The following is a 25,228-nucleotide window of genomic DNA, read 5'->3' as shown; positions in this document are numbered from 1 at the left end:
CCTAACAGCATAGCATCTTCAGATCTGTTTGACTCTGAACTCACTCTTCCACTTTTGAGAATCTTCTGGTTGAGTTCATCCTGATAACCCAGAATAACCCTCTTTCTCAACATGCTTAATTTAATCACATCTACTAAGGCCCTTTTACTATGTAAGACAACACATTTATAGATTCTGTAGATTAGGATGTGGGCATCTTGGGGGGGGTGGCATTATTTTGCCTACTATGCCTAGGATCTGGATTGTTTTGTTTTTTTTAAAATACTAATTTTGGGTACCTTTTCAGCATTAGGTGGTCTCTTCAGTCAGCCTACACAAGCTCCTACCCAATCTAACCAACTGATAAATACTGCAAGTGCTCTTTCTGCTCCAACGCTATTGGGAGATGAGAGAGATGCTATTTTGGCAAAATGGAATCAACTGCAGGCCTTTTGGGGAACAGGAAAAGGGTATTTCAACAATAATATTCCGCCAGTGGAATTCACACAAGAAAATCCCTTTTGCCGATTTAAGGTATTATTAATACTGTTTTTGTCTTCAATTAAAGAATATGTATAACAGAAGATATATTTAGATTAAATTAATATCAAGATAACAATTGCTGGGGTCTTTTCTCCTTGAACATGGTATGTTTATGCTTTTGTTTTGAAAATATAGAAATTATAAAATTGAAGTAATTTCTTACATATGTGTGATTAAAGGTGACCAGAGTATGACTAAAGGAAGGTGTGACTAGAATGTGATTTATAACTGAAGAAAAAAAATGTAAACAGGAGAATGGTTTGCTTGGCACCTATAAAGGGAAGCCACCAAACTAGAATTTAGTGGTATTCATTTAACACTGGCCAGGAAAGTATACCCTAACTAGCAGACAGGAATTCCCCTTGGCATGTATAATCCCACAGCTATTAAAACAATATTGCCCATTTTCTTTGTTCTTATTCCTTGCCTACCAAACAGTCTCATTTGTCTCTTCAGAACATCTGTTTATCAGCCTGTGAGAGTATTTAGGTTCATTTGGTAATGCATTTTACATAACAAATTATGTATTGCAATCCAGTTTATACCTCAGCCTTATGAGTTACATCTGCCTAGTTGGTCTCTTAAACCTAATCAGTGTGTACGTAACCCTGTGTTGGGAGCTGTAAGGCTGAGGATCACACCCTTAAAGTGGTCAGCCTGTCTCGTTACAGAATATCTCTTTGTCTTCACTAACAAAAAGTATATTGAGTGCATGTAGTTGAAATTGTGATAGATTTATTTAGTCTAAGAGATATTCAATAATAGACATAAGCTGAATGTAACAATTTAAACTTTTTTCTTTTTTTAAAGTTCCTGTATAATGTAAAATGCATAATGTACACTTGAGTTAATTTAAATTCTGTTTTAAAAGTTGCATATAAGTATGCAAAGGGATAAAAGGCTTCTAGCTAAAAGAGTAATTCTTTAGAAAAGTATAATTGGTCATATTACTAGGTAAAAAAATGCCTGTTTCATAAAGTTTTGTATTATATAAACAAAGTGATAGACATTCTTTATGGTATTTGTAAGTTGGCAGTGTCATTACTGTGATTCAAAGTATTTATTTGTAAATTAGTTCATTATATATTTAAAACTTAGTTTAAAATTCCATGAATCAGATATATAGATACTCCTCAACTTATGATGGGTTACATCCCAGTAAACCCATCATAATTGAAAGTACTGTAATTCAGAAATGCATTTACTACACCTAAACGTACCAAGCATCATAGCTTAGCCTAGCCTACTTTAAACATGCTCAGAACACTTAAACATTAGTGTACAATTGGCCAGAATAATGTAACGCCAAGTCTATCTTATAATAATATTAATAACAGTTTTATAATAAAAACTAAAAGAATTTTATGTTTGGTTTCTACTAAATGCATATTGCTTTTACACCATATAAAATGGAAAAATCATAAGTTGGGAACCATCTGTATAGTGAAATAAATTAGAATTACTCGTTGATTTTTGCAGTCACTTTTATAATGGCATGCATATGGTTCAGAAACAACCAACAGTAATGAATATCAAAATTTTTAGGGAGAAAGCTCTTTAGTTACTCTTTCAAAGAGGAAATCTTAATTTAACTCTATAAATTTATGTTATTCCTGGATAAAAGAGTTTCTCTTTATAATTTTATGACCTCCTAGGGCACAAAATGGTGGAAAGAATCATTATTCCCCTCATTACCAGACATTAAGTTGTTTTTGCATTTTAGCAGATATTAAGCTATTGATATTAAGCACCAGATTTAAGATCTGTACATATGTTTTATATTGTTTATTTTGTCATTCCACAGGCAGTAGGTTATAGTTGCATGCCCAGTAATAAGGATGAAGATGGGCTAGTGGTTTTAGTTTTCAACAAAAAAGAAACAGAGATTCGAAGTCAACAACAACAGTTGGTAGAATCATTGCATAAAGTTTTGGGAGGAAACCAGACCCTTACTGTAAATGTAGAGGGCACTAAAACATTGCCAGATGATCAGTAAGTATACATAAATATACTCTATTTCGGTGTATTTATTTATGGTCCAAAGAGAGTGATCAATAATGTTTTTGTTGCTAACGCACAAATTAAATCTCAGAGCAGAATGCCTTTTCTCAGCTAGTGATTATTCAATATTTATAAAAACATTTACTTGAAAGCTTTTTTAAAATTTTCGATTTTTAAACTTATTAGATGATAATAATTTTCTAGATTTTCATTCAGGCCAGGAAGGGACCATTTGTCATAGCTGTGTGCAAATTGAGGGCCACAAAGACATTATTGGAAAATGTCAACTGATTACTGTTCATGTTCATTCATGGATAAATATTATTGCGTTATTTCCCTTGACCTAAGTATAATTCTCAATCTTAGTGGCAAGACATTTGTTTTAGGATATTTGGAAGAATGATTATTAATGAGATGCAGTAATTGAATCAGATTTTACTTGTGGTCTTAATTGCAGGGAAGCAACTCATAAATTTCAGAATCTCCTATAATAAATAACATTTACATAGAATTTTGCAGCTAAGCAAAACCCTTTACAAATATTTTCATATTTACCTGGCTCATTTTAATTTTATCATTTAAGTTGCTTTGTAAATGAACATTACATTAAGTAAAACTTTCTTATTTTCCAAGATTTAAGAAGAAAACAGCTGGGTACAGCAGCTTATCATGCCTGTGATCCCAGAACTTTGGGAGGTCGAAGTGGGAGGATTACTGGAGACCAGGAGTTTGAGACTAACCTAGGCAACATAGCGAGTCTCCATCTCTCAAAAATAAAAAAATATATAGATAAATAGATATTAGCTTAATGTAGCAGTGTGCAACTGTATTCTCAGTTACTTGGAGGCTGAGGTGGGAGGACTGCTTGAGCCTGGGAAATTGAGGTTGCAGTGATCACGCCACTGCACTCCAGCCTGGGCAACAGAGCAAACCTTGCTCAAAAAAAAAAAAAACCAACATTTTAATTGCCTCCTAAAACAACCATCTCTGAATTCAACTTATACCCTTCTGAAATCACATGCTATGCTGAAGTTTGTGGCTGTGAGTTTTGTGCTCCATATTTTATAAATTGGTTATTCTTTCTTCAGGACAGAAGTTGTCATTTATGTTGTTGAGCGTTCACCAAATGGTACTTCAAGAAGAGTTCCAGCTACAACACTATATGCCCATTTTGAACAAGCCAATATAAAAACACAGTTGCAGCAACTTGGTGTAACCCTTTCTATGACTAGAACAGAACTTTCTCCTGCACAGATCAAACAGCTTTTACAGAATCCTCCTGCTGGTATGTTTCTAGAATCACAGAGTTAAAAAAAATTTAGAAATAAGTACTCCCCCTGTTTCAGAGATGTTAGTTGGTTATTAAGGTTAATAAAACTAGTCATCACATATCCACTTATTTGGGAATAGTTTTGAATATTTGTATGTATTCATTCATTTAGTTTTTTATTATATAGCTAATATGTATATGTTAAAATAGAAATTTTGAGAAATAATGAACTGAAGAAAAATAGTCCATAATCCATCTACCTAAAGGTAATTTACTAGTAAAATTTTGGTTTTTTTTTTTCTAATTTATCTCATTTTAACTGAATATTCAAGTAAAACCTGAACATGTTGTTACTGTAAAATATTCTGGATGGCATAACTGGATTGACTGTGTGATAGATTACCTTTACCTCCCTTCCCCAGAAGTAACTACTATCAGTTTATGGTACTCTGTTTAATACTTTATCTGTGATTTGAAATGTAAGCATATTTACATGTAGGTCCTTTAAAAAAGGATTCTGCATATACATCTGCAGCTTGCCTTTTCACTTACAGTATTTCTTAGTACTTTTCATGTCAACATGTGAAGATAAATCTTACTCTATTTTAACACTGCATAGTATTCCACAGATACACCGTTACTTAGCACCTCTAAGTTGTTTTCTATCTTTTCACTATTAAAAACTATGCAGTAATTAACAGCATCCTTGTAAACATGTCTTAGAACACATTGGTATGTATTTCTTTAGAATAGATCTCTGGTAATGAAATTTTTGAGTCCATATGGTGTATGTTAGATATTAATTGCCTTCCAGGGAAGTTCTACCATTACATTCATAACAGGAATGTTATTTTTCTGGTCACTGGTGGCAAAATAATTAATTTCAAAATTAATTATCTTATGTTTATTAGCTACATTTGTATTTTTTGTGAGTTATCTATTTGTGTCCTTTGCCCGTTTTCTAGATTTTTTGTCTTTCTTTTTGACTTATAGGAACTCTTTCTGTATTTTGGAGGTTAATCTATTATCCTATAAGTTATAGATTCTTCCTTTCGGTTTGTACTTTTTTTGAGCTTTATTTATTCTGCAAAAATGTGTATTCTTACCATTATCATATTTGACTTTTCATTATAGCTTCTGGGTTTAGGGTCTTATTATAGGAAAGCCTTTGTCATACACATTATAAAAACAGAAAATTGTTTTAGAAAAAATATTTTTTATTTGTGGTAGGTGTTGATCCTATTATCTGGGAACAGGCCAAGGTAGATAACCCTGATTCTGAAAAGTAAGTATGTCTTCATCTTCTTTCATATAAGAACTAATATTTGCTACTAGGGGAGCAAATAAATAAGAGCTATTAATTATAATTCTTACATATGAGGCAAGTTTATTTTCATTGCTTTAAAAAAAAATTATTGTCCAGCTAAAGCTTCAGCCAAAACAAAAAGAAAAAAATTAAGAAGAAAAAAAAAAAAAGATTATGGTAAGGCAGCATAGCATAGTGAGAACTAACTAGGAATGGAAAAATCTAATTGCATTTGCATTTAATAATGTAATGTTTTGACTGAACTATATTTCCTCATTTGTAAAATACAAAGGTTGAATAAAATCTCTTTGGTGTAACATGGTTATCTCATAGGCATAGTAGATCTGCCTTAGAGCTCTAGAAAGCTAATGTAAAATTACATGAACGTTATTATTAAAACCTTAACTTCTGGAATTTTGTAGTAATAGGCTTAAGATCTGAAAATTGTTCACTGCGTTTCTTCAGGTTAATTCCTGTACCAATGGTGGGTTTTAAGGAACTCCTCCGAAGACTGAAGGTTCAAGATCAGATGACTAAGCAGCATCAAACCAGATTAGATGTAAGCATTTAGCTTTTCATTCTCTGGCCCTGGAAGTAGGGAAAAGGATTAAAGACATTTAATTCTTTTTACTATGTGTGCTACTATTTTATAGGAAACAATGTAGCATACGCTATAGATTAATAATTAGACAGTTTTATACAACTACCTTCTTTATGATAGAAGTCCCCAAATCATATGAATCTGATTTGATAGAATAATGAATTTAGAATTCTTGGCTTAGTGGATTAATTAAACTGTGTTTCTAGTTTTAGTCAAGGATTACATATTATTATTTATGGGGCCTTGTGAAAATGAAGGTTATAATTATGATTTTTTATGTTGACATAACATATAATTGTCTTGCTATATTGTTGTATGTTGATGAAGCAAATTTAAAATTACTTAATACTTAAATATACTTAATATTTTATTTCATAAAGTAGACTTTTTTCGGAAACCAAGGCAGGTGGATCACTTGAGATCAGGAGTTCAAGACCAGCCTGGCCAACGTGATGAAACCTAGTCTCTACTAAAAAATACCAAAATTTGCTGGGTGTGGTGGCACATGCCTGTAATGCTAGCAACTTGGGAGGCTGAGGCATGAGAATCACTGGAACCTGGGAGGTAGAGGTTACAGTCAGCAGAAATCATGCCACTGCAATCCAGCCTGAGTGACACAGTAAGACTTTGTCCAAAAAAAAGTAGACCTTCATAATTAAATATTCTTAAAGGTCAGAGAAATTTATATGATTTCAATTCTTTTAACTTTGCTAAGGTCTTATAACCCAGGAGCCTATGAAAGTAATGTGTATTCTGCAGTTCCTGGGTGAAGTTTTCTATTAATGTCAGTGAGATCCAGTTGGTTGATAGTATTTAGTTCTGTATTGTTAATTTTTCTGTTTGTTAGTTGGGAAAGAGAGTTGAAATCTACAGCTACACTTAATGGATTTGTGTTTTTCTCCTTTCATTTCTCAGTTTTTGTTTCATGTATTAATAGTCTGAAGGACTTATATAGGATTTTTTTTTGGCTAATTTACCTTTTATTATTATATCATATCCCTCTTAATTCCTCTAATGGCTTTTTTCTTTTATTTTTAATTGACATATAACTACATAGTTATGGGGCATAGTGTGATAATTCAATACATGCATATAGCGTGTAATGATCAAATACGGGTAATTAGAATATCCATTACCCCAAATATTTATGATTTGTTGGTATCATTGAAAATTCACTCCTATACTTATTTGAAATACAATAAATGGTTGTGAATTATAGTTACCTATAGTATTATGGAACACTAGAACTTAATCCTGCTATCCAGCTGTACTTTTGTATCTGTTAAGCAACCTTTGGCAGTGCCTATTCCTACTCTTTCTCTACCTCTCGTAGCCACTATTCTACTCTTCACTTCTATGAAATCAACTTTTTTAGCTTCCACATATGAGTGAGAATGTGCAGGCTTTATCTTTCTATGTGTGGCTTATTTCACTTAAAATGTCTTCCAAGTTCATCTGTGTTGCTGCAAATGGCAGCACTTCATTCTTTTCCATGATTAAATAGTATTCTATTGTATGTGTATATATGTATACACATACACACCATGTTTTCTTTATCCATCTGTTGATGGACACTTAGACACTCTAAAGTCTTTGTCTGAAATTAACATAGCTACGCTACTTTTTTTAATAAAAAGTGTTGGTATGGCATACCTTTGTCCATCTTTTTGCTTTTAACCTACCTATACCACTATATTTGAAGATTCTTGCAGACAGCATGATGTTTGGATTTAGTCCTATCATTTTATTATTTGTTTTGTGTTTGCAATCTCTGTTTTTCATTCCTGTTTCCTCTTTTCTGCCTTCTTTTGGGTTATTTGCACTTTTCTTTAGCATTTCATTTTATTATCATCTCAAGTCTTAGAGCAGTACTTCTTAGTAGTGGCTTGTGGTGGTGGTGGTGATTTTGTCTCCCAGAGCACATTTTGCAATGTCTGGAGACTCTTGGTTGGGGAGTGCTGCAGTCATCTAATGTGTAGAGGCCCAGATGCTGCCCACATTCTACAGTGTACAGAACAGTACTCCCACAATAAGGAATTATTCAACATTAACAGTGCTGAAGTTGAGAAACCTTTCACTAGATAATATGATGTTTCTCTTCCCACTAGAACTACCAGGCTTTTCTTGGAGCTCCTTTTCAGCATTTATGCTCATTTCCAGGGTTGAGGCTGGTTGAAACCAGACTAGGGATGCCTGAGGGGAAAAAAAATGGGTAAACTCACCACCAGTTACATGGTACTTTATATCTTTCCTGTTCTTCCTGCCAGAGTACTCAAATAGCTGCCCCATGTATTCCATCCAAGTTTTATAGCTATATTAAATGGGAGAGATTAGGGTTGCATATGCTTAGTCCATCTTGTCTGGAACTGAAATCATTCATATCTTTGGCCAGTGTTTCCATTGGGCTTCCTATGTTTTCTTTACTGAACTTCAGTAATTGTCCTAGATTTTAGTCCCTATTTGTTTATAACATTGTAAGTATCTTCTAGTTTCTCATCTCTCTGTTAACTCTGCCCTAATTTTTCATCCCAAAGTCTGAGAGTCTCCTGCATTAAAAAAATTTTTAGAATTTAACCTTTCACATTTGAGTCTTTTGTTGTCATCATGGAGTTTACTTTATATGAAGTATGTGGTATGAACCCAGATATATTTTTCTCTAAATAGTGGGTCCCTATTTTTAATATTGCTCATATAAAATTTGATATTCCTCAATGATTTATCAAAGAATTTTAATTATGCTAAGTTTTCGTACATATATGTGATCTATTTCTAGACCCTCTCTTATGTTTTAGTGGCCAGCTGGTCTGTTCTTATACTCATTCCACTTTTTTTTTTTTCTTTACTCTTATGGCTTTGTAGTGTATCTTAATATCTAGTACAATGAATCTCTAATCTTTGTTCTTCTTTTCAAAGTTTTCTGTCTTTATGGATCTTTATTCTTCCATAAAAACTTTAGAATCAATTTGTCCAGAGTGCTAGAATTATGGTTGGAATTGCATTAAATGCAAAGACTAATTTGTGGGAATTGAATCTTAATATTAAATCATTTCATCCATGAATATGGTGTGTCTCTTTAATCATTCTGGTTTTTTATGTCCTTTGAGATAACTTTTAAATATCCCCTTTTAAAATCTTGTGCATTCTTTCTTGGATCAATTTCTAGATGGTTTTAGTATTTGTTAATAAATACTGTGGCTGGTAACATGACTGATTTTTTTGGTTATTACTTGTAGAAAATAATGTCATAATTATTCTTACATCTAAAAACCCTGCTGATTTTTCAAACTTGGGATGGGCAGATTGCCGAGGTTATGTAATATGTAATATGATGACCTAATTTTGTCCTTTCGGCATGGCCTGGCATTGGAAAGTTTATTTAAGAGGTGATGTGCACAGGTAGATGTTCTAGAATATGTCTTACACATCTTCTTATCCTCTCTCTTATGACATGTTGAATAAACCAGTGGCATAGAATGATTAATTATGGTAGAGACAATTATGGGATTAATTCTGATTGGGATGCTTTAATGAAATAGCGAGATTTTAACCTAGCCTGTAAGATTAAGACTTCCTAAGGCAGAATAGTGGGATTTCAGCCAGGTAAAACAGCAAGTCAAAGATCTAGAGGCATAAAAATGTATCCTGTTGTATCATCAGTATCATTCCTTTTCCTCTCCACTCTGATTACTCCCTCCAGGTATTCTGTAATGTTGAAATGTACTGTACTTTGTATCAGTAGTTATATACACAGCTAATTGTCTGTTAAGACACCCTCTAGATGTCATCTTATTTTTTCCATTCAGGCCTGGTTGTTGGCTGTTTTCCATATTACTTCAAATTCCTTAATTATTTCTGAAGTATGTGTTTTTTTTTTTTCCTTCTGAAATAGTTCGATTGGTCTTGCACTCTCTCTTTCTTTCTGTTGACCAGGCTGGAGTGCAGTGGCATGATCATGGCTCACTGCAACCGCAAACTCCTGGGCTCAAGCGATCCTCACGTCTTAGCCTCCTAAGGAGATGGGACTACAGGCATGCAGCACTGTATCTGGCTAATTTTTTATTTTGTATAGAGACAGGGTCTTGCTATGTTGCCCACGCTGGTCTCAAAACCTTGGTCTCAAGCATTCTTCTCACCTTAGCCCCTCAAAGTGCTAGGATTACAGGAGTGAGCCACTGTGCCCAGCCTAGTTTTTTCCTTTTTTTTTTTTTTTTTGAGATGGAGTCTCACTCTGTCGCCCAGGCTGAAGGGCAGTGGCACAATCTCAGCTCATTTCAAGTTCCGTCCCCTGGGTTCAAGCGAGTCTCCTGCATCAGCCTCCCAAGTAGCTGAGATTACAGGCTCATGCCACCATGCCCACCTAATTCTTTGTATTTTTAGTAGAGATGGGATTTCATTATGTTGGCCAGGCTGGTTTCAAACTCCTGATCTCAAGTAATCTGCCTGCCTTGGCCTCCCAAAGTGCTGGATTACAGGAGTAAGCCACCATGCCTGGCTTATGTTTTCTATATATTGCTTCATTGCTAAATTTCCTAGAGCTCTAAAGATATCTTGCATGATTCTTTTAAAAACATTTTAGGTATGTAAAAAGGGAAGAAATATAAGCACAGATTTACAGGAAAAGAGTTTATTTTGAGGGATGAATCTCGGGCCTATTCCAAGACTAGAATTTCCAAACAGGTGTAACTCATAAATAGTTGTGATATTTGATTTACACCCCTCCCCAATTTTTTTTTAAACAGATCATATCTGAAGATATTAGTGAGCTACAAAAGAATCAAACTACATCTGTAGCCAAAATTGCACAATACAAGAGGAAACTCATGGATCTTTCCCATAGAACTTTACAGGTAGTAATTTGCATTTTTTTCACCAGTGTTTATAAGGCTATGTGTGTGAAATAATGTGGTGAACATGGATTTTTGTAACAGAAAACAACAGACTAAAATGAAATAATAACATTGTGAAACTAGGAGTACCAAACTTTTTCAGTAAAACTTTGAAATTGGAAAACAGATCTCATAGGGTTGAGTGAGGAGAATAAAGACATCCTAAAATTCATATTTTAGTGAGAGTTTGAGGGAAAGCACTGACGAAATGCAGCATCTTAGTCCAAGAGAAGCTTCTGTGAGAGCACTGATGTCTCATAAATTTCATAAAATAGTTAAGAAACATTTTTGATTTTGAGTGCTAGAAAAGGGAGTGTAACTGTAATGGTTGAAAAACAATAATAGAATTTCCAAATTAACAGGAGGAATTAAAAGAATAATAACAAAAACTGAAATTATAAACTATCATGAAAACAGAAATATTGCATACCAGAATCAATGGGAAACAGCAAACGTTGTACTCAGAGGAAAACTTACAGCCGTAAACAAGTCTGATTTTAAAAAATCAAATGTGAAAAATAAAGGAACTTGGTATTCATGTTAAATTAGAAAAGGATTATCAAGATAAGCCAAAAGAAACTAAAAAATAACGATAAATGTGAAATCAGTGAAAGACCAAAAAAAGTAATAATGGAAAGAATAAATTGAAAAACTGTTTTTTGAAAAGACCATTAAAATCGCTAAGCATCTCATCAGCCAGAAGAAGGGAAAAACAGAGCAAAATATATAAAATTAGTAGTCAGAAAAGAGACATCATGATAAAGATACAAAACAGAATAAGAAGATACTGTATGGGCTGGGCTCTGTGGCTCACGCCTGTAATTCCAGTACTTTGGGAGGCCGAGGTGGGTAGATTGCCTGAGCTCAGGAGTTTGAGACCAGCTTGACAACATATGAAACACCATCTCCACTAAAATAGAAAAAATTAGCCAGGCGTGGTGGTGTGCACCTGTAGTCCCAGCTACTTGGGAGGCTGAGGCATGAGAATTGCTTGAACCTGAGAGGTGGAGGTTGCAGTGAGCCAAGATCACACCATGGCTCTCCAGCCTGAGCAAGAGAGCTAGACTCCATCTCACAAAAAAGAAAAAAAATGATGATACTGCATGTACTTTAGGGTAACAAATTTTGGAACTCAGAGGAAGTTTTATTTTGATTTTTCTATGAAAATAAAAATTATCCAAATTAATCTACAGAGAACTAAACAAATACCATAGAAGCAGCTGGAAAAATGAAAGGTGAAACCTGAAAAAGGCCTCAAGGACAGATAGTTTTGTTGCCGAATTTTGTCTAACCACTAAAGAGCTAATTCCAGTGTTATTTTAATTATTCCAGACAATTAAGGAATAATGTATATAGCTTCCTCATTTGTTCTTTTTTCAGTTTGAAATATAATTTGCATTACCATACAATTCACTCATGAAAAGGGTACAATTCAGTGGTTTTTAGTGTATTCAGAGACTTATATAACCATTATTACCACAATCAATTTTAGAACATTTTCATCACCCTACAAAGAAATCCCATACCTGGTGGCTCACAAGGGGAATTCCGGCACTTTGGGAGGCTGAGGCAGGCGGATCATGGGGTCAGTAGATCAAGACCAGCCTGGCTAACACGGTGAAATACCGTCACTACTCAAAATACTAAAAATTAGCCAGGCATGGTGGCATGCACCTGCAGGCCCAGGTACTCGGGAGGCTGAGGCAGGAGAATTGTTTGAACCCAGGAGGCGGAGGTTGCAGTGAACTGAGATTGCACCACTGCACCCCAGCCTGGGTCACAGAGCAACACTCCATCTCAAAAAAAAAAAATCCTATACCCATTGTCAGTCACTTCCCGGTTTCACTGCACATCTGTCGGGCTCACACAACCAGTTTTGCCTCCATAGATTTGCCTGTTCTGGAAACCTCATATAAATGGAATCATATGATAGATGGTCTTTTGTGACTGGCTTCTTATACTTAGCATAGTGTTTTCAAAGTTTATCTGTTTTGTGGTATGTAATAGTACTTCAGGTACCAGTAAATGTATTATTCATTTATTGCTGAATAATATTCCATCATGTGATTATGCCACATTTTACTCATCAATTGATGGACATTTTGGTGGTTCTACTTTTTGGCTATTATAAATAATATTGCTATTAAAATTTATTTTCAAGTATTTTTGTGGACATCTGTTTCTCTTGGGTGTAAACCTAGGAGTGAAATTGCTGTGTCATATGGTGACACTATGTTTAACTTTTTGAGGAACTACCAAACTGTTTTCCAAAGCAGCTGTATCATTTTACATTTCTGTTTGTTTGCAGCACCTCAAAAAAAAAAAGAAATTGCAAACAGCTATTTATTTTAAAGACATGCAAATTATGCTAAGTGAAAAAAGCCAGACTTAAAGGCTATATAAGGCATGATTCTATTTATATAACATTATACAAAAGAAAATTAAGGACAGATAACAGATTAGTAGTTACCAGGAGCTATAGATGAAGAGAGAAATGTGACTACAAGGAGGTTGGGGTGATGGAAGTATCCTGTAACCATCATGGTGGTGGTTACACGACTGTATTTACCAAATTCATACACCTAAGACAGGTGAATTGTATGTGGAGTATATCTCAAATCAGAAAAAATCAAATTCTAAATAAAGTATAAGCAAAGAGAATCCAGCTATTTATCAAATTCTTAAAAAACATACTTTGACCAAGTAAAGTTTGTTTCAGGATTGCAGGGTTGGTCTTATTAACAGGACATCTATCAACATGACTTATTATATAGCAACACATTAATGGAAAATATAGACTGAAACCAAAAATGAATAGCAAATACTCAAAAAGGCAAAACACTAAAATCATATTTAGAAAGTAGACACTGATACCCAATATTATCATCATTATTCATTGCTATCTTGGAGGTTTTCATAAATATAACGAGCAAAGAAATAATACAAACATTGGGAAAATTGTTAAGTGATCTCTTTTTGCTGATATGATTGTATATCTGGAAAACCCAAGGGAATACCATAGAATTAGTGTAGTAAGCTGGCTAGATATAAAAGTACAAAAATCAGCTTTTCTTTATACTATTTGGAAATACGAAAATCTTCCATTCAGTATGGTGACAAAATTGTAAAATACTCAGGAATATATTTATGAGGAAAATACAGGTATTTACAAATAAAACTATATTCTTAGATGAGAATACTTAATATCCACTTTACAAAATTAAAAATGAATTACAGCTTTTTGAAAATTGATTAAGCTGGGTGTGATGACATGGTGCCTATAATCACAGCTACTCAGAATGCTGAGGCAGAAGAATCACTTGAGCTCAGTAATTCGAGGCTGTAGTGAGTTACGATTGTGCCTGTGAATAGCCACTGCACCTGTTACCTGGGTGACATGGTGAGACTCTGTCTCTTAAAAATTTTTGACTAAAATTTCTTTAAGTTTGTAAAGAAGAGTAAGTGTTCGAGACTAGCTTGTTTAGGAACAAAAAAGAAATAGTGAAGGGGACTTCTTTACCAGATTTCAGAACCTATTTTAAACCTCTCGTAATGGAATCCATGTAACATTTGCATGGGATTGGACAGAAAGACACATGGAACAGAATAGAGAATTTACAAATAGATGCAAGTGTGCTGCAAATTTAATAGTGGATTTATTTAATAAATAATGCTGGAGTATAACTATCCATAAGGAAGAAAATAAAATTAGACCATTGCATCATATACAAATAAAGTGGACTAAAGACTTTAAGAAACCTTCTAATCTGTATGTATAGTCTGGGATTGAAAGACACTTGATCAGAAAGCCAGAAACTATAAACCAAAATTGGCCACATAAAAAATTGTGTATAGCAAAAGATACCAGAAGCCATTTTTCAACAATCAGGTGATAAAGTTTAGGAAAAGGAAATTTTGCAAACAGCATTGATTTTACCCGTGGCATTAATATTCATACAAAGAGATCCTATAATTTGACAATAAAACCCAATTGAAATGGGGGCAAAAGATGTATAAAGGTGGTTCACAGAAAAAGCAAATGCAAAATAGTTCTTAATCATTAAAGGATGCTCCCTTTAATTTACTAGGAATCTGGGAATTGCAGAATAAAGAAAAAAAAAGACATCCCTTTCCACTCATCAGGTGGGGAAAAATTTAAAGAAACACCACCACCTGTTGTTGATAGGAATGTGGGGAAAGGATATACTGATGTGTGGCTTATGAATCTAAATCATTAGGATCTCTTAGGAAAGCAATCTAGCAGCTTTAGAACTGAAAATGTACATACTTTAAAACAGCCTTAAAGATCTATACCAGCTAAATAGATATATGTACAAAAATGTTTATAGCATTGTAGTGTCAAAGCTACAAAATGTTTATAGCATTGTTTATAGAGTCAAACCTACAAAAATATTTATTATGGCATTGTTTGTAGTGAAAACAAAATGTATATCCATCAAGACAATAATGATTGATTATTGGTTAATACATTAAAAAAGCATGCAGCCATTAAAAAAAACAAATTAGAGCTATACTTAAGGAATTTCATGAGATTTTGATAATAAAATTATAATTTTAATTTATAATAAAATTAAATTTTGTTAATTATACATATAATCATTTTTTTTTTTAAATTTAGATGAGCAAAATGGAGTCAGTGTGTGTGTGTTTATGAAAAAGATACAGTTGTAGGAACATGGATGAGAGTATGGAGGGACTTGCACTGTTTTTAACAGAGTAAGCTGGGCTTGGAGAACAGCAGCAAACCATAAGTCTGCCTTTAGAGGCCACTGCATTAGACCCTTTCTCCCGATGTATTGTTAAGTTGAAAAGAAATAGAAGCAGCCCGGCATGGTAGCGCACACCTGTAATTCCAGCACTTTGAGAGGCTGAGGAAGAAGGATCATTTGAGTTTAGGAGTTTGAGACCAGCCTAGGCAACACTGGGAGACCTCATCTCTACTAAAAAGAAAGAAAAATTAGCCAGGAATGGTGGTGAGCACCTGTAATTCCACCTACTTGTGAGGCTGAGGTGGGAGGATTGCTTGAGCCCAGGAGATCAATGCTGCATTGAGCTATGATCGTGCCTCTGCACTCCAGCCTGGGCAACAGAGTGGGGCCCTATCTCAAAACAATAACAACAACAAAGGAAGCATGTCACAGAGTGATATATAAAGTATGGTTTTATTTCGGGTCTGTGTATGTGTGCTTTCTGTAGGAACAAGGAGAAAGGTAAAGGAGAATGAACATCAGTTAGTACTATTTGTCTTGGGGATATGAGAGGAAATTTGTCTTTTATATTCTTACATTGTATTGTTTCTTAAAGAATACATTTTGCTTTTGTAATCTCAAAATCCAAGAAATAATTTTTAGACTTAAATATTATAGACTTAACTTTAAAGAACACTTTATTTAGAAAGGCTGTGAGTAAATGTCTGAAACTAGTATTATGTTGCCTATTTTTTTGTACTGCTTTTAAGCTGTACCATAGTTTGAAAATTGTTGGCTGGGCACAGTGGCTCACACCTGTAATCCCAGTACTCTGGGAGGCCAAGGGTAGAGGGTCACTTAAACCTGGGCAACATAGCGAGACCCTTACAAAAAATTAAAAAATTTAACCAGGTGCAGTTGTGGACACCTGTGGTTTCAGCTACTTAGAAGGCTGAGGTGGTAGGACCTCTTGAGCCCCAGAAGTCAAGGATCCAGTGAGGTGCGTTTAAGCCACTGCACTTCAGCCTGGGAGACAGAGCAAGACCCTGTCTCAAACAATTAAGTGTACATCAGTGTACTTACCTGATAACTTTTGCCTAGTTAAAATGGACAGAAACGTGATTCAAATCTTGAACTGTTGAACCCTCCTAGTTAATTTTCCGCTGATTCCTTTCAGCAACAAATTGTAGTATTACTTGCATAACTAAAAAGAGATAATTAATTCTATTTGGTTTTTATTTGTATAGGTCCTAATCAAACAGGAAATTCAAAGGAAGAGTGGTTATGCCATTCAGGCTGATGAAGAGCAGTTGCGAGTTCAGCTAGATACAATACAGGGTGAACTAAATGCACCTACTCAGTTCAAGGTAACCACTTCTAAGACTGTAATGCTAAAATTTGTTTCAGGTGGATCTGTGGACAAAATGTTATGTAATCTTCAAGCAGGAAGTTTTTAAATTTGTGTTGGTTATCACCAATTAGAACTTCCTTTCTAAAGTAAACTCAGTCATGGTACTTTTGGCTAGCATTGGTGTTTTAAATATAATGTACAGAGAGAGAAATAGAAATTTTTAATAGATGGTTTTGAAACCATCCTTTCAAAAGAAAACATTCTCTTTTACAAGTCTTTGTCGGCAGTTGTAATTTGACTTAGTCTTACTTTTAGGGCCGACTAAATGAACTGATGTCTCAAATCAGGATGCAGAATCATTTTGGAGCAGTCAGATCTGAAGAAAGGTATTACATAGATGCAGATCTTTTAAGAGAAATCAAGCAGGTAAGTGTTGCATGAGGGAATTACGATATGATCTAGCAGGTCTACTTCTGGATATATACCCAAGTACCTTGGAAACAGGGACTCAAAACAGATATTTGTACAACTGTGTTCATAGCAGCATTATTCTTAATAGCCGAAATGTGGAGATAACCCAAGAGTCAATCAAATAATAAACAAAATACAGTACATATACACAAAATGGAATATTATTCAGCCTTGAAAAAAAGAAGGAAATTCTGACACATGCTACAATGCAATTTGACTTTGAAGTTATGCTTCATTAAGCCACTCGTAAAAGGGCAAATATTTATTCACTTATGAAAAGTACCTAGTAGTCCAATTAATAGAGAGTAGAAAGGTGTTTGTCAGGGTGTGAGGGGAGGAGGGGACGGAAGGAACTCACTGTTAATTGGTACAGAATTTCAACTTGAGAAGATGAAAAGTTCTAAACAAAATAGTGTTGATTATTGCACAACAGCATAAATGTACTTAATGCCACTAAACTGTATACTTAAAAATAGTCACAGGCAAAATTTATGGTATGCCTGTTTTGCCACAATTTTTAAAAAGTGAATTGTCCCTCTCCTTGCCAAAAACACGAATTTAGAGGTAGTAGAGACACTAAAGTTCCCTAGACCTTGCTCCTTAAAGTGTAGGCAGTAGCTGCACCTGGGAGGTCATTAGAAATGGAAAATTTCAGTTATTCCAGATGTACTCAATCTGCATTTTATCAAGATCATAGAATGATTTGTATGCACTTTAAAGTTTGAGAAGCAACTGCTGTAGATAATACCTTCCCTGCCTATCTGCTGCATGTAAGTTGTGAACATGTTACTGATCTAGCCCTTAAGTCCTCAGGCGACCTGAATGGAGGTAGGTTGAGGTGGCCAGAATCTCCAGCCACTTTTCTAGGGTTTTCACCTTGTGTGAAACAGTTGAGAAACACTGCTTTGGCTTATTTTCATTAGTATAAATGCATATTGGCTTAATGAACAGTTGTGTCTAAAGAAAATATATTAATATGATGAACTTTGTGGAATATACTAGCTAGCTAATGACTGTTGGCATAACCCTGAGGATTTTAGATTAAGGTTATGTCATCAACAAATCCAATTTTATTATGTGCTTTAGAATTAATATGCTGGTATTGTGCAACCCAAAACTAGTTTGGCTTCTAGGTTCTTGGACATTATACACACAACCAATTACATTCCATTGTTTTAAGTATTTTCAATAAATTAACAGATTCCAGTATATTGTAATAAATAGTTGTATTAAATGGAGTTGATATGTGCGATAAAACTGGGAATAAAGGATGAGCAGTGTATTGTTTTGGGATTGAATCATGGCTTACCATCTACTTTATGTCCCTGGACAGGTTATTTGCCTGTGTCTCAGTTTCTTTAACTGTGGAGATAATAATAGTACCCCAAAGGGTGCTCAGAAGGATTTTAAATGAGTTAAGCGAGTAAATACCAGTAAAGCTATTAAAACAGCACTTTAACCGATAAGGAAGAGTCTTAAGAATGTTAGCATCCATAGTCATCATCACCATTATCATCACTATGTACTTCGTAGTTCGAAACATGAATATTCTGTTTTCAGAATATTATTTTGCTAGTCATCTATATTTGAATACCTTCTTTGAGTTCTATCATCATGCCTTTATCAAAAGTTGATAAAATAGCTATCTAAAAAACATTTTTGTTGGAAGATACTGTTCATTATGTATTTGTTTGATTTCATTCTTTAAAGTTTGTCTTTCACTGTTAGCAAAAGGTATTACAAATGTTTAAATATGCATGCCTTCTATATTTAGATCACTTACTGTGTTCCTAGTAAAACAAAGTGGAATCCTTTTTCATGTGACTAGCTTGCAGTTTTAATACATTAATGCATTATGTTGTTTCTTAATTTGTTCTAGCATTTGAAACAACAACAGGAAGGCCTTAGCCATTTGATTAGCATCATTAAAGATGATCTAGAAGATATAAAGTTGGTCGAACATGGATTGAATGAACCCATCCACATCAGAGGTGGTGTCTTTAGTTGACAGATCACAACTTGTGTAGTAGAGGTTTGTGAAAATGCATCTTCTTACTGCATCAGCCCTTCCTTAAGAAACTGACCATGTGGAGGGAAAAAGAAAACAATTCTCTCTTGGTTGGTTTTTTGAGAAGATAACTGACAAATTACTATTCATCAAATCTGAAATTACATAGTCACCTCACAGCTCTTCAAAGAAAACCTCTGAAAGATTTACATCTAAAAGCTGTATTTACTTTAAAAGGAGAAGTGCATCATTACCAAAATTATATGTACTATTGTACATTTTTACAACAGCATTTTCTTAAACATAAACTGTGTTTAATGATTATTGTTCACTGAGCCTGTACTCTGCTTTCCATACCAAGTAAATACAAAATAATCTACTTTGCACATAACAGAAGAAACTTAAATTACTTGACTGTTGGAGATTTGTACTTCAGAGTATAATTGTACACCAGTTTTTATATTTGTGAACTCATCTGTGGGAGGAGTAAAGAAAATCCAAAAGTATTTAATGATTAATGTTTCCTTTTTGTTCTATAAAGATTTGAATATGTATTTTTATATTATTTTACTTATTTTGAATTTACAGAACACACCTAAGCAATTAAGATATAACAAAATTAACCATTTTTTCAACCATTTTGTTTTTTAAAACTTTTTATTTCTAAAAAGATGAAAACTTACAAATAAATTCTTAATTTTTAATTTTATATATTCTGTCTTGTGCTTTATTTGGCTTTTGAGGAATGACCATTTATGTCCACATAAAAGTACTAAATTCATAATCACAATTCAGGAATTTTAGTCTTAAGTAAGTCTGATTTTTCCCTCTTAGGGATTTTTGTCAGTGCTGATACATTTTGATTAGGGTATGACAAATAAAACTTCAGATATCGATTCTCCTGCCTGCTACAAGGGACCTTTGGCAGGCAGGTGGCTGGCTTGGCAAGGCACCACCCTGGGAAAGCACGCTGGGCCAGGAATGGTGGTGTGAGGCCCCAAGTCCTTCGGCCACCTCCTCTGTGCTGCCCCAGCAGAAGCTGCAGGTGCGAGTACCCACCCTGTGTACTCCGAGAATATGTAATCTTTCAGCATCATTCCAAGGTTCACTGCATGGCTTCAAATGAAAATTCCATCATTTTGTGATGGATGAAGAGTACTGAGTGCAGTTTCTTCTTCCCTTCATCTGTGGATGGACAAAAGCCGGCCTAATTTTCCTGAGTAAATAAAAGACAGAGCAGCTCCACAGAATTTGTGGCAGTCCAGCAGTGCCTCTGCAGGCAGGCAAAAGAAAGGCCACCGCCCAAGCAGCTACCTGAGATCAAAACTATATAAATCCAAGAGATGGGAAGAAACCAGCACAAGAATGAAACCATCAAAACCAAGAACATCTCTTCCCCCACCACGAGATCACAACTTCCAACCAGCAAGGGACCAAAGCAGGACCAATGCAAAGAAAAAAAAATCTTGAAAAAAGGTTAGATGAAATGCTAACTAGAATAACCAGCTTAGAGAAGAACATAAAACGACTTCATGGAGCTGAAAAACACAGAACAAGAACTTCATGAAGCATACACAAGTTTCAGTAGCTGAATAGATCAAGCAGAAGAAAGGATATCAGAGATTGAAGATTAACTCAATGAAATAAAATGAGAAGGCAATAAATGAACAAAGCCTTTAGGAAATACAGGATTGCATGAAAAGACCTATCTGTGCCTGATTGGTGTACTGGAAGATGACAGGGAGAATGTATCCAAGCTGGAAGACACTCTTCAGGATATTATCCAGGAGAACTTCCCAAACCTAAGAAAGCAGGCCAACATTCAAATACAGGAAATACGGAGAACACCACGATACTCCTCTAGAAGAGCAACCCCAAGGCACATAATCGTCAGGTTCACCAGGGTTGAAAGGAAGGAAAAAGTATTGGGGCAGACAGAGAGAAAGGTCAGGTCACCCACAAACAGAAGCACATCAGACTCACAGAAGATCTCTCAACAGAAACCCTACAAGCCAGAAGAGAGTGGAAGCCAATATTCAACATCCTTAAAGAAAAGAACTTTCAACCCAGAATTTCATATCCAGCCAAACTAAGCTTCATAAGTGATGGAGAAATGAAATCCTTTATGGACAAGCATTTCCTGAGAGATTTTGTCACTAACAAATCTATCCTACAAGAGCTCCTGAAGGAAGCACTAAACACAAATGAAAAACCAGTACCAGCCACTGCAAAAAATAACCAAATGGTAAAGACCAACGACACAATGAAGAGATTATGCTAACCAAAGGGCAAAACAACCAGTAATAAAATGGCAGGATCAGATCACACACAACAATATTAACATTAAATGTAAACGGACTAAATGCCCCAATCAAAAGACAAAGACTGGCAAATTGGATAAAAAGCCAAGAACCATTGATGTTCTGTATTCAGGAGACCCATTTCATGTGCAAAGACACACATAAGACTCAAAGGGAGGGAAAAATATTTACCAAGCAAATGGAGAGCAAAAAAAAGTAGAGGTGGCAATCCTAGTCTCTGATAAAATGGACATTTAACCAACAAAAATCAAAAGAGACAAAAAAGGGCATTACATAGTGGTAAAAGGATCAATACAACAACAAGAGCTAACTGTTCTACATATATATGCATCCAATACAGAAGCACCCAGATACATAAAGCAAGTCCTTAACGACCTACAAAGAGACTCAGACCCCCGCACAATAGTAGTGGGAGACTTTAACATTCCACTGTCAATATTAGATCAACAAGACAGAAAATCAATAAGGATATCCAGGACTTGAATGCAGATCTGGACCAAGCGAACTTAATAGACATTTACAGAGCTCTTAACCCCAAATCCACAGAATATATACATTCTTAGCACCACGTCGTACTTACTCTAAAATCAACCACATAATTGGAAGTAAATCACTCCTCAGCAAATGCAAAAGAACAGAAATCATAACAGTCTCTCAGACCACAGTGCAAACAAATTAGAACTCAGGATTAAGAAACTAATTCAGAACCGTACGACTTCATGGAAAATAAACAACTGGCTCCTGAATGTAGACTGGACAAACAATGAAGGCAGAAATAAAGTTGTTCTTCAAAAGCAATGAGAATGATGTCACAACATACTGGAATCTCTGGGACACATTTAAAACTGTGTAGAGGGAAATTCATGGCAATAAATGCCCAAATGAGGAGCAAGGAAAGGTCTAAAATCAACACCCTATCGTCAAAATTTAAAGAGTTAGAGGAGCAAGTTTAAAAAAAAAACTCAAAAGCTAGCAGAAGACAAGAAATAACTAAGATCAGAGCAGAACTGAAGGAGAGACAGACACAAAAAAACCCTTCAAAAAATCAATAAATCCAGGAGCTGTTTTTTTGAAAAGATCAACAAAATAGATAGACTGCTAGCCAGACTAGTAAAAAAGAAAAGAGAAAAAAATCAAATAGATGCAATAAAAAATGTTAAAAGGGACATCACCATCGATTCCACAGAAATACAAACTTCCATCAGAGATTACTACAAACAACTCTATACACACAAACCAGTAAATCTGGAAGAAATGGATAAATTCCTGGACATTTGCACTATCCCAAGACTAAATCAGGAAGAAGTTGAATCCCTGAATAAACCAATAACAAGGGCTGAAGTTGAGGCAGCACTTAATAGCCTACCAGCTAAAAAAAGCCTAGGTCCAGACGAGTTTACAGCTGAATTCTCTCAGACGTATGAAGAGGAGCTGGTACCATTCCTTTTGAATTTATTCCAAACAATACAAAAAGAGGGAATCCTTCCCAAATCATTTTATGAGACTAACATCATCCTACTATCAAAAGTGGGCAGAGACGCAACTAACCAAGAAAACTTCAGGCCAATATCCATGATGAACATCGACACAAAAATCTTCAATAAAATACTGGTAAATCAAAAAGCTTATTCATCATGATCAAGTGGGCTTCATCCTGGAGACGCAAGATTGGTTCAACATACTCAAGTCTATAAATGTAACCCATCATATAAACAGAACCAAAACCACATGATTATCTCAATAGATGAAAAGAAGGCCTTTTGACAAAATTAAACAGCCCTTTATACTAACAACCCTCAGTAAACTAGGTATCGATGGTATGTATCACAAAGTAATAAAAACTATTTACAACATACCCACAGCCAATAACATACTGAATGGGCAAAAGCTGGAAGCATTCCCTTTGAAATCTGGCACAAGACAAGGATGCCCTCTCTCACCACTCCTTAGTTAACATGTATTCAGAGCAATCAGGCAAGAAAAAGAAATAAAAGGTATTCAATTAGGAAAAGAGGAAGTCAAATTGTCTCTATTTGCAGATGAAATGACTGTATATTTAGAAGACCCCATTGTCTCAGCCCAAACTCTCCTGAAACTGATAAGCAACTTCACCAAAGTCTCAGGATACAAAATCAATGTGCAGAAATAAGCATTTCTATACACCAATAATAGCCAAATCAAAAGTGGACTCCCATTCACAATTGCTACAAAGAGAATAAAATACCTAGGAATACAACTAACAAAGAATGTAAAGGACCTCTTCAAGGACAACGAAAAACCACTGCTCAACGAAATGAGAGAGGACACAGATGGAGAAACATTCCATGCTCATGGTTAGGAAGAATCAATATCATGAAAATGCCATAGTGCCCAAAGTAATTTATAGATTCAATGCTATCCCCATCAAGCTACCAATGACCTTCACAGAACTGGAAAAAACTCACCTTAAGCTTCATATGGAGCCAAAAGAGAGCCCACATAGCCAAGTCAATTCTAAGCAAAAAGAACAAAGCTGGAAGCATCACTCTGCCTGACTTCAAACTATACTATAAGGCCACAGTAATCAAAACAGCATGGTACTGGTACCAAAACAGAGACATAGACCAATGGAACAGAACAGAGGCCTCAGAAGCAACACCACACATCCACAATCATCTGATCTTTGACAAACCTGACAAAAGCAATGGAGAAAGGATTCCCTGTTTAATAAATGGTGTTGGGAAAATTGGCTAGCCATGTGCAGGAAGCAGAAATTGGACCCCTTCCTGACACCTTACACCAAAATTAATTCCAGATGGATTAAAGATCTAAATATAAGACCTAACACCATAAAAACCCTAGAAGAAAACCTAGGCAAAACCATTCAGGACATAGGCATAGGCAAGGACTTCATGGCTAAAACACCAAAAGCAATGGCAACAAAAGCCAAAATAGACAAATGGGACCTAATCAAACTCCACAGCTTCTGCACAGCAAAAGAAACAGTCATTAGAGTGAATCAGCAACCAACAGAATGGGAAAAAATTTTTGCAATCTACCCATCTGACAAAGGGCTAATATCCAGAATGTACAAAGAACTAAAACAGATTTCTAAGGAAAAAACAACCCATTCAAAAGTGGGCAAAGCATATGAACAGACACTACAAAAGAAGACATCCATGAGGCCAACAAACATGAAAAAATACTCACCATCACTGGTCATTAGAGAAATGCAAATCAAAACCACATTGAGAAATACCATCTCAGACCAGTTAGAATGGCAATCATTAAAAAATCTGGAGATAACAGATGCTGGAGAGGATGTGGAGAAATGGGAACCCTGTTACACTGCTGGTGGGAGTGCAAATTAGTGCAACCATTGTGTAAGTGTGGCAATTCCTCAAGGACCTAGAAATAGAAATACCATTTGACCCAGCAATCCCATTACTGGGTATATACCCAAAGAATTATATTGTTCTATTATAAAGACACATGTACATATACGTTCACTGCAGCACTGTTTACAATAGCAAAGACCTGGAACCAACCCAAATGTCCATCAACGATAGACTGGATAAAGAAAATGTGGCACATATACACCATGGAATACTACGCAGCCATAAAAAATGATGAGTTTGTGCCCTTCATAGGGACATGGATGAATCTGGAAACCATCATTCTCAGCAAACTGACACAAGAACAGAAAACCAAACACCGCATGTTCTCACTCATAGGCGGGTGTTGAACAATGAGAACACATGGACACAGGGCGGGGAGCATCACACATTGTGGTCAGCTGGTGG

The 25,228-nt window shown here is 35.2% G+C and overlaps 1 protein-coding gene across 2 annotated transcripts in view; it reads left to right on the top strand.

Annotated features, from left to right (window-relative positions):
* The window catches only part of NUP54 (nucleoporin 54), a 31,863-nt gene extending 12,029 nt beyond the window's left edge, over positions 1-19,834 (top strand). For both annotated transcript variants that reach the window (XM_010342626.3, XM_003931993.4), the window contains 9 exons: positions 287-513; positions 2,327-2,514; positions 3,612-3,808; positions 5,024-5,078; positions 5,565-5,658; positions 10,440-10,547; positions 16,543-16,662; positions 16,962-17,072; positions 18,997-19,834. In XM_010342626.3, the coding sequence (XP_010340928.1) occupies positions 287-513; positions 2,327-2,514; positions 3,612-3,808; positions 5,024-5,078; positions 5,565-5,658; positions 10,440-10,547; positions 16,543-16,662; positions 16,962-17,072; positions 18,997-19,125 (1,229 nt within the window). In that variant the 3' untranslated portion in view covers positions 19,126-19,834. The remainder of the gene's footprint in view (positions 1-286; positions 514-2,326; positions 2,515-3,611; positions 3,809-5,023; positions 5,079-5,564; positions 5,659-10,439; positions 10,548-16,542; positions 16,663-16,961; positions 17,073-18,996) is intronic.
* Positions 19,835-25,228: the final 5,394 nt, after the last annotated feature.

This window comes from Saimiri boliviensis, chromosome 3 (assembly GCF_048565385.1).
Source record: "Saimiri boliviensis isolate mSaiBol1 chromosome 3, mSaiBol1.pri, whole genome shotgun sequence".
Classification (NCBI taxonomy): Eukaryota; Metazoa; Chordata; class Mammalia; order Primates; family Cebidae; genus Saimiri; species Saimiri boliviensis.
The sequence above is the reverse complement of the archived record's forward strand: the minus strand, read 5'-3'. Positions and strand labels throughout refer to the sequence as shown.